Genomic DNA, 11,053 nt, shown 5'->3' on the forward strand with positions numbered 1-11,053 from the left:
AAACCCACTCAGAAAAGGCTCTTAAAATAAATGCGGCAAGAAAATACATAGAATTCCTGTCATTCTTTTTCTGTTTCTAAAACACTAACTTTTTTGTAGGATGATGCCAGACAACTTTTTGTGTTGGCTGGAGCAGCAGAAGAAGGTTTTATGACGGCAGAGCTGGCTGGAGTTATTAAGCGATTATGGAAAGATGGCGGTGTGCAGGCGTGTTTTAACAGATCAAGAGAATACCAGCTCAATGACTCTGCAGCATAGTGAGTAAATATGGTCATTTAAAATCTTAGATGGTCAGTGACTCATTACAGATTGCATTATGGAAACACGTTGTGGTCTGTCACGGTCTTGTTACCAGGGTGCCATAAACTGATTTAAGGATTTATAGACACAGATTAACTTTGTCATGTGTATACATGGCAGTGTGCCACCCTTTAAGTTGGATAGGTGCATACTTATATATGGATTGCAGGCACAGACTGCAGTATTGTGGGATCTATATGCATTAAGCAGAGCTGTTTCCACAAGTTATTTTATTTTAAGTTGGGTACAGAAATTCAACCGTATTTTCAGATTAGTTTATATAGTGTTGAAAGTGTCAACAAAAAAGGAATGATATTGTGGGCTTTAAAAATAGGAAAAAAAAAAAGGGAAAAACAAACGCATCCACATTCTTTTTTTCTTCCAACGGTTTGCTCCTATGACTAACGCATGATACACAAGTCCTAAAAATAAATCAATACAAAGAATGCAACAAGGGTTATATATAAATGGCGCAAGCTATTTAAAAATGTTCTAAAACTTTTAAGACAAGTGTTTTTTGGTATCAAAAGTATCTTCCTGAGCTGATCTACCTCTGTTCCGCTGGTGGTGATGTGTGTTTTTCTTTTTTAATATAAATATATTATTTATGGCTCAGACTGATTGCTCCAATTTAACTCATTTGCACCACAAATTATTTTATACAGAACACTCTGACCACTTACACACGTCATACTTGGTTGGGTGGTTTGTTTGACTCTATTTCAGTGATTTTGTAAATCACACTAAAGCGTGATCCACTGTGTCTTGTATAGATTCACTTTGAAGTAAAGGTAGTATTAAAAAAATAAAATAAAATACATAAGATACAAGACCAGAGATGTCAGGACATTAACACCAGAAGCAAGGAAGCAGGTGACAAGTTAGGTTGCTTAAGGACACCCCAATAAACAGCAACCTGGGAAGTAAACAAGGCTGGGACAACCAGCAATGTAGCAATAGGTTTGTGCAACAATGATTCTGGATCAAAACTATCACATCAAGCACCAACCATAGAGCTTCCTTGTTCTGCAAAGGACTGTAGGAAAGGTCAGGACTATATACCTGCCTAACCATGAAATAGGTTCTGTCTGTATTACCAAGGCGCCTGCAGGATGTGTAAATAGAAGTGGCAGGTAATCTCAACCAAGTAACTATTGTCTTAATGGCTGATAAAACGTGCCACGGGCAAATTGACTCCTAATTGTGTATTCCTTTTAGTTGCATATGGTGTTATATTTGTGTGTGTGTTTATAATCTGTTTTGCTTATTTTTAGCTATCTCAATGATTTGGACAGGATAGCTCAGAACAGTTACATACCCACTCAACAAGATGTTCTCAGGACCAGAGTGAAAACTACTGGGATAGTGGAAACTCATTTTACCTTTAAAGATCTCCATTTTAAGTAAGGAATTTGTTACATTTTTTTAAAGCGTCTATTTGTTCACCTGTTACAGCCGCTGTTGTGGTCTCTACAATTTTGATGCATTCTCTACATCCACCAACATTATTTTTTTGTAGGGGTACAAGATTTAGATTTTTCATTGAGTGAATATTCTGTAGGTTTTGCGTGTTTGGTGTAAAGGTATGTTTGTACTTTTCTCTTCTGCAGACATGCCTGTATGTTTGCTCTGAGTCAGGCCGCGATATTGCATCATATTGGTTTTTTGCTTTGTGGTGATCTGCATGATGTACTGTATGCTAGGTTAGCAATGATAGTTTTTGTGATTCATCAGATTGATCAGTCATTTATTTTCTTTAATCCTAAATATACATTTGTTGGCGAAAGATAGCCTTTGTCACATATGACGGTGTACAATTTATTGGTTTCACAGGTTGGACCATATAACAATAAGATGTATTCATCTAATATTGTTTAACTCTCCACACAAGTAGATGTGGTATAGTCATGCTTTTTCCCCCAAGTCTATAATAATTTGTGTAATGAAAAAGCAAAACCAATTTCTAGTGTTTCAGACAGAAATACACAATGTTCCCCAATTCTCATTCATCATTCTAGAAGAATTTGTTTCCTGTTGCAGCTAGTATTATACAAGCAACACTGTTATGTGAAGCTTTAAGGCTAAATGGAAACTATTCAATTCCATTTGTTGCTACTAGCATTCTAGTATAACTTTAGCAGTTTTTTTTATAAAAATGTAGGCATTCTTCTGTTTTATTAAATAGTGTTTGACACCTGTATATTAGCTGTATGTGTTTAGGTCTGTTACCCTAGCCCAGTTTACTAGACAGGCGCACTGGAATCTTACTGACTTGAAATAAACAATAGAATGCCTCAGTCTTATTCAACCAAAGGAATATTTAACTGCTCTGAGTGATTAGTTTCAGAATAAAGGGGCTTCATTAGCTGTAAGCAGCACTTAATTAACATGGCCCTTACAACACTGTGATGTTTGAGTTAGGAAGGCAACAAAATCAAGTAACTGCCTACAATGATATCCTACAAGTCTGCAGATAACGTCTACTAGACAAGTGTGACACAAAACAAAGGGTGCGACATCTGTGCTACACTGTATTACTGTATACAGTGCCTTAAACTATTGAGAAAGAGTTCCATGATTCTTACTCTTTAAGAGTGCTAGCAAAGGGTCTTTGTACAAATAAATACATAGGAGTTCATCCATACTGTACATTGAACCACAATTTTGCATTTCATCTCGCTGACTTAACTATACCCTATGAAGGGAAAAACCAGCAAGCCTGTCTTACAAAACATTCCAATGTGTCCATACGTAATGCACTCTTAAAACCTTAAGGATGTCTCAGCTTAACTTTGCATTCTTGCTGGAGGAACTTGCTGACCCTGATGTTCAGAATCTATAGTGAGGTCAAAGATTCATTTTCCTTCCACTCAGCCATGGGGTTTAATCACTAAACAGAGTTGTGGCTAACAAGATAAGCGCTTCCTTAACAAGCTTTGTCCAAAACGGGGTAGTTTTATCTCAATTCAGACAAAAGGCTAAATTTGGAACGCGCTTAACTCAAATTTTAGTTTGTTTGTCTTTCCACACTTGTTTGAATTTCTGTATTATACTCTAGTATTGCTTGATGACGTGTTTCAAACTGACATTCTCTTTGCAAACTTTTTACAGACTCGGCATTAGCATTTATTTTTAGATGAAGAATCCTGTAGTGATTTTATATTCTGCATTGTAAGCTGCTTGGTTAAGTACAATGGCACATACTTGCTATGTAATAAATCAACCAACAGATGCTTTAATACACAAAAAAAGGTTGGCTCCTAAAGAGGAAATGTCATCCATGATATTTTTTGTTTAGCTTTTCTCTGCTTATTTAATCAAGAGCATTTATTGAATTTACATGAGACGAGAGTTTTACCTTGTTTAACTATAAAACAAAAATGTTCCACAAAAATATTTAAGAGGCCATACAGGGACTCATACAGCTCCAATAACAAAGACTCTACATATTAAAGTACTTAAACTATCTACCTGATGAAACTACTGCCAATCTAGTGCTGCAAAGTTTTTGCATGAAATAAAATCCTATTGATTAACCCCTTCCGTGCTGGCGTTCTCATACTGCGTCTTCCCTTGAAGACTGCAGTTTTATTTAAATATTTTAATTCCATGCTCGTGAATCGCTTCAAAGCGATCACGTGCATGGAATTGAGGGGGAGTGGCTACTACCCAATGGTCAGTAGCAGCCGCCCCTCGCGATCCCAGGGTCCATAGCGACACCCAATCAGGAAGTACCAGGTACGTCACCGGTACGGAAGGGGTTAAACAATTTCTGGCGTCATTTTAAACCGTCCTTATCGATTTCACAATATGTTTCTCAATGTAAAAAATATCTAATTTCTACAAAGAAAATACACCGTTCACAAAGTAGTGGCACGTCTGAATGCTGCAGTTAAATATTCCTGTGGTTCTAATTGGTGATCTATAGTAATATTTGTATTTGCTTGTAGAATGTTCGATGTTGGAGGACAAAGATCGGAAAGGAAGAAGTGGATTCACTGCTTTGAGGGCGTTACTGCAATAATCTTCTGCGTGGCTTTGAGTGATTATGATTTAGTGCTAGCTGAAGATGAAGAAATGGTAAGAACCTGCTTTTTTTGATTCTTACAGTAAGTAAGCTCAATGTATGGTAAGCCTAATGACTTGGTATCATGGCAATGACTGCATAGTCTGTAGGACAGAGAAAATTACACAAGCTTTCTATATCTAATACTACATAAAGCTTTATTTATATATTAAGTGTCTAGTCAATGTCCTTGTTACACAAGTCTTGCCGTTATCAACACAGTTTTCATCGCTTCAGAACAAGTCTTGGTTCATCACAAGTATGAAAAAAAAAATGCCTTGGCTTTTTTCTACAACTGCCAGACGTTAGTTCCACTTTTGATAAATTAGTGTTTCCTAACTTAATTCATACGTTTTTACTCTCCTGCCACAGACCATGATGTGCCTAGTTCTAGCACTGATCTTTTCAATGTTTGTCATGTCTCATCTTTCTCCTTTTTTCTAAGCTATTCATGTTAAAGTCATTAATTCTTTATGGTAAGTTTGTTATTAAGGTCATGCACCTTTACAGTAGCTACTCGTTCATGTTTTACTTAAGTGCATTTTTGGCAGTTTTAATTTGTATTTAATGTGTTTCTTACAATGGTACAGAACTAAAAAGCCTGTGTATAGATAAATGAAGGAGAACCTTTAATGTAACAGTATTTGTGAATAAGGATCTCTTTAATTTTCTAGCGATTACCTCATTTCCAGTGTTTCAATTAAACCTAAACACCCCTTTGCTTTCTGTTAGCTGTAATAAAAGGTAATAATCCAGTTCTTCATACTGTTGATGCCACAGAGAGTGCCTTGGATGATATACTCTACCTGTTTTTGGATTTTAATCCCTGTTAGTGTCGGCTTGTTGGCACTTATTTAGGTTTTTAGCCATTTTTACAGTTTTTCTATTACCCTGTGGGGGTTGTAGCGCAATATTATAAAGAACTGACCAACCTGGCAATCGAGTAAATCTTGATTCTGTCTGTTGACTTTTAGACTGAAGAAAACCGGGATTTTGTATTTGTATTAAATAGAGCAGCGTTCTTGTGTAAGAGTGATGTCTGTGTAAACTCATCCATAGTATATAGGATGAAACCCGTAAAGCAAACTGAAGATTTTTAGTGCTGTTGGACTCCTAGAAATTGCTATTTACTTTAGCCTTCCCTTAGACTCTTCTGTAACTAATTCATAGTAAAATGCATTGAAACAAAATGATGCACTGCTTGCTGTATATTGTGAACATAACCAATAGTTTGTACATGAGATATATAAAAAAAAAAAGTTTTTTCTTTTAGGTTTCAGTGAAATTGGCCTAAATTCTGTCGATACATTGTCGCCAGTGTATTGTACCAGTTACTAAGCCCCAATGTGGGAATTTTACATCTTGCCGTTTCTGCAATTTCCAATTTAAAATGTATTTTAGAAATTAGACTTTTTTTCTGTGAAATTCAAAAATCTCATTAAGATAAGCTCATCAAAGAAACCTTTTGAGTATGGTCTTATCTGCAAACGTATGTTAATTTTGGTGTTTTGCTCTTATTTCCTATGTCGATTTACATGCTTGCAAATTATATATTTAGTATCAGTATCATATCAGGAGACATTGGGAATTCATGTTTGCATTGCTTTTAAACCAAGCCCCCCCCCCTTACTTCATAATGCACCTTACTTATAGATGTGCCACTCTGCCCCTGAAATGCTTTATGCCTCCTAGAAGTGCCACCCCCCGACTTACCAATGCACACCCAGACTCCTTGGTGTTTAGCGGGGCCGGTCAGTGAACGTCTGTGCGATGCACGCAGACAACGTCCGCTGCGGTGGCTTCTATGATGGAGAAGCACAGGCGCAAGTGCCGGCAGAGGACGTTGGCTACGTGCATCGTCCAGACGTCCACGGCTGCCGGAGAGGATCATCCAGGTCCCTTGCAGCGCTGCTGGGGGATCTGGATCCTAACCCTGCTGCTTACCGCAGCAGGGCTAAATGGGGGGGAAAACTACCCGCCCCGCACCAGAAAGTGCGGCCTATATTCGGGCCAATACGGTACATTCTTTCTCTTGCTCCTTCTGTTCCCCCTCCCAGGTACCGCGAACTCTGACCTCACCCCTGACACGTCAACACTATATGCTGACACACTCTAACACCATGTCATAACAGAAACACACATGCCAACACCATATGCTCATAAATATTAACGCTGTGTTAACAACATAGAGGCACACACATACAGTAACATAGTTACACTAACATTCTAACCTGTGCAAACGTACTAACATACAGTCACATACTTGCACTAATATTTGCACTTGCAAACACACAACGCACTTTTGGTTCAGGAGGCTGGTGTCGGCTCTTTTGTTCGCTCATTGTCCTCACACGCAAAGTTGGGCCTGAGGAAGTGCGAGTTGCAGCATCCTCCTAGCGGTATGTCTTGGGTAGATTCCCTGCAGCCAAGCAGGGGGGCCCTGGTACAATAGTACTGGTCGTACAACCTAATGGTGGCCCTGTCTCTAACATAAATGCAGCATGCCAAACAAGAAACACAAGCTATAGGTAGTTGTAGTGGCAACTTTACAGAAGTTCTCTTACATGTTATGTATCCTGCTGTGCACAATTAAGGTCTGCGGACTACAGTAATGAGAACATTTAACTTGCGTGTGTGTGTGTATATATGTATCATAAAAGATGTAATTCCGAACATCAGAGCCCGTCTTAGCACCAGTCATCCTCAGCGGCTGTATATTCTTTCTTGGGAGATATTTCTGAAGTGGTGACAGCTTCTTTGCCACCTTACTAGGGGCGAATCATTGGAACCTAGACTCCTGTGCTCCTCCTTAGTCCCCTCATGTCCCACTGTTCTAGGAGTTCAAAATATTTGTTGGGGTAATGTGTATAGCAGTCTTAGCTAACAAAATACATATTTAATTTGTAGCCATCAGTAACATAAAATATTTTTTTTTTTCTTCCTTTTAGAACCGGATGCACGAAAGTATGAAGCTCTTTGACAGCATCTGCAATAACAAGTGGTTTACAGATACCTCTATTATCCTTTTCCTAAACAAGAAGGACTTGTTTGAAGAAAAAATCAAAAGGAGCCCTCTGACAATTTGTTACCCCGAATATGCAGGTATTTGTGTATTAGTATTTGAAAGGAATACCCTATCTCAATTATGTTCTGTATATTTTGAAGCTAAACATTTACAACAATCTGCACAAATCTTTTGAAAACCCAGGAAACTTTATTTACCTATAGATGTGCACATTGCAGTTAGATTATACCCAAATCACTTATCACCTTTTATTATTTTAGCTGTGACTGGTATTGAATAGTGTAGTGGAAAGTTTTGAGTGCCTTACAAGAGAAGAATGGGGGCATCCATCTTGCTTTTCTACCAAAACACAGTTCACATCATGCCCTTACTTATGTGATAATGTTACAAAAAATCCCCTGATTATGACAATCGATTGTAACATATGTACCTTTCTTCAGTGCTCCACCGCTTTGTATAGTACCCCAGTTATGACAAGGGGTATATTGCACCATTTTACACTCAAGCTTGGATATTTAACAATTATTACAAATGCCAACATCTTATGCTCCCAAACGCTAACACCTTACAGTTACACACACACTCATGCTAATGCCATGCATACATGGCACCATACATGCTTACATCACACGCTTATAAACATGCACCCATTATCCAACAACATACACACACTAGCTAACACTATACATATATAAAAATCTCTCTAACATGCACATAGATTCTGGCACTGCAATACACACACACACTCTGACACTACAGTATATACTCTGATGCACTACTCACCCCCCCCCCCACCTTGTGGATACCTGCCACACCGGTGCCTGTCTTCTGGCATCGAGAATCCAGCACCCTATGCTTCCCTGCGGGGACATGGTAAAGCTGGTGCTGTGAGGTGTCAAGTGGGCTTAAGTGGTTAAGCTGGGCTAATCACTGCACCAACTTCAATATGCCCACGTAGGAAAGCATAGGGCTCCGGATCCCCGATGGCAACTGCAGCCAATTTTTACTCCCTTGTCCTGCAAAACCCGGAGCGCCAGGAAGTGGTTTCTAGTCGCCATGGCAACCTAATGCCCAGGGATGGCGGAGCCTTGGCCTACAGATTTCACGGCTGCAGATGCAAACATCACAGGGCACAATTGTAGTGGCATATATTTGTTACAATTTCTCTTTTGCCAATTATTTTCATGTGGCTCTGCTTTATATGTTCTTTTATGTGTTTTTTATTTTTTATTTTTTTTCCCCCCCAGGTTCAAATACATACGAAGAAGCAGCTGCATACATTCAGTGTCAGTTTGAAGATCTAAACAAAAGAAAAGACACAAAAGAAATATATACCCATTTCACTTGTGCTACAGATACCAAGAATGTGCAGTTTGTATTTGATGCAGTAACTGATGTCATTATTAAAAATAATCTCAAGGACTGTGGCCTTTTCTAAGACATGACATTTTATGGTAAGACCTGTTATGTTACTAAAGAGCACTCTCCATGATAGGATTCTATGATTTTATACTAATATAATATAAATATATATTGATATTATATATTAAACATACGCACACAGTATATAAATTATCTTGATGTATTTTTTACCATGTTAATTAGCCAACAGCCTTAGCAAAGCTTCAAGTGAATACATTCCATTGAAATGAACCAACAAATGAGGTCTTATTTGTTTATGCATAATAATAATGCAGGTATCATCAGATGTCTTTCTTTTTTCCTCCCTGTCTTTAGATTGCATTTGACTTCACCCTGTTATAGCTTGAAGGCTTTTGGAGTGACTAAAGACTCTTGACCGGCGGACCAGTACTGTACTTGCCAGTTTTATTAGCTTTATTTATGTTCATGTCTTGTAAATTTTCCAACTGCTACTAGGCCACACAGTGGAGGAGGTATCTTGATTGTATGTATACTGTAATTGTAGGAATGTTATTTGTACAGACATTGAACAGAATATTTTAATAATTTGAATTGTTCTCAAAAAAATCTGTTTTATGAAATGCTGTTAATGACAATTGTATCTCTCTCGCCTGTTGCGGTTATTTAAAGAAATAATGTACATTTTATTTACCCTTCTAAGCATGCATGCTGCCTTATTCTGTGTTCTGCTTTGTTTTGTTGCAGCCTGTAAGATATATGAAGCCTTTTAAAGATCTAGACACCTCTTACAGGTGCACAAACCTGGGGCATGTAACACAGAATCATCCTGTTGACCTAAGCCATCACTGTGCATTTTTATTACATAATAGCTATCTTGTGCATTGCCTTATGGGTAGTGCCAAAATTGCATTTTTATATATTTTAAAATCAAATAACCTTTTATTTGTAAATAGAATTTTTTCCAGTTGTTCACCCGGAACTTTTTTTTCTTTCTTGTTGGCTAAAGTGTCAACAAAACAAATCTGAGACTGATTACCTTATGCGTTTGGAACAGTACTTTGCATACTGAACATGGCAGTACATTATTTAGATGACCAAGTATGGCATTAATTTAATTCCACATATGTGTTTTTCTACACTTCTGTCTTTCCATTCACAATAAGACGTCATGATTTTACATTTTCAATTTGTAGGTTTGTGATGCTGTATATGGAATTGCCTCATTGGGACTCGATTTATTTGTTCTCCCCTGTAAACTATTTATCATTTAAAAATGCCCTGCCGCTGCTGGGAATGGGAACAATTAAAAGACATTATTGGTAACATCATACAGAACTTCAGAACAGAACTGTTTATGGTTTTCAATTTATTTGTACTTTTATTTTAAGATGTATTTTATTTCTCTGTGGTTTGACATTTAGCGTAACTTTTACACTATTCCACGGACATTGTGTTGGATCACAATATTAACCCAACGTCATGAATAATTTTGTGTTGTCAGAGCTTGTATAAATTGTTGTTCTTGTACCTTCTTCATTAAAGTTTTGTACTTCACTGTTGGTAATGAATTCATGGTGATTGATAATTACTGAGGTTACCACTGTCTAAATGATTTGTGCCTTCAATTATTTTTTTTTGTAATTAAAGTACTTGGTAGATAACCTGCCACGTTCTCATTGTAACAGTTAATGCTGAGGATATGGAAATACAAACTGTCCACTTCACTATGTAAAATAGAGCACACTCTTTGACCGTTAGTGATGGATTCCTTGACTTTACCCTGTAATACCCTGTGTTGCTAACAAATCCTAATAAAATTTGCAATTTTTTTCAGATTTTAACTCTGTTTTGTTCAGTTTCATTACTTTTTTTTTTTTTTTTTTGAGAAAGCAAGTAACATTAAAAAGTTACATGCAAAGGTACATACATTTTACATACTCAAAATGAAATTGTGAATATGACTATATATTATCGATTAATAATGTACAATGCAAGTTGTAGTCCATTTTACATTAAGTAATTTTACTGCATGCAAATGATGAATTTAAAGTTTTGATGTGTGCACCAGTAGAGGTAGATTTTTGACTTCTGAAAAGAAAAATGGATATTTATACCATGAAAAGAAGCCTATTCTCCAAGAAATTGTATTAGTACTTATGGGTCTATTTTAAAAATGAAATAATTCTTGGAATTCTACAAATATTATAAATGGAAAACTAACAAGAATTGGAGGGTCTATACTAAGCAAATGAACTGCCCGTTTCTAATTCTATATAACC

At 37.1% G+C, this 11,053-nt stretch overlaps 1 protein-coding gene and 1 long non-coding RNA gene across 2 annotated transcripts in view; both read left to right on the plus strand.

Annotated features, from left to right (window-relative positions):
- LOC128492788 (guanine nucleotide-binding protein G(i) subunit alpha-1) overlaps nt 1-10,615 on the plus strand; it is a 31,011-nt gene extending 20,396 nt beyond the window's left edge. The window contains exons 4-9 of the mRNA XM_053465478.1: nt 100-257; nt 1,575-1,703; nt 4,251-4,380; nt 7,315-7,468; nt 8,639-8,845; nt 9,129-10,615. Of these exons, the coding sequence (XP_053321453.1) occupies nt 100-257; nt 1,575-1,703; nt 4,251-4,380; nt 7,315-7,468; nt 8,639-8,829 (762 nt within the window). The 3' untranslated portion in view covers nt 8,830-8,845; nt 9,129-10,615. The remainder of the gene's footprint in view (nt 1-99; nt 258-1,574; nt 1,704-4,250; nt 4,381-7,314; nt 7,469-8,638; nt 8,846-9,128) is intronic.
- Nucleotides 264-733, plus strand: LOC128492792 (uncharacterized). Its single transcript, XR_008354139.1, has 2 exons — nt 264-524; nt 571-733. It is a non-coding gene; the product is annotated as an uncharacterized LOC128492792 (long non-coding RNA).
- Nucleotides 10,616-11,053: the final 438 nt, after the last annotated feature.

This window comes from Spea bombifrons, chromosome 4 (assembly GCF_027358695.1).
Source record: "Spea bombifrons isolate aSpeBom1 chromosome 4, aSpeBom1.2.pri, whole genome shotgun sequence".
Lineage (NCBI taxonomy): Eukaryota > Metazoa > Chordata > Amphibia > Anura > Pelobatidae > Spea > Spea bombifrons.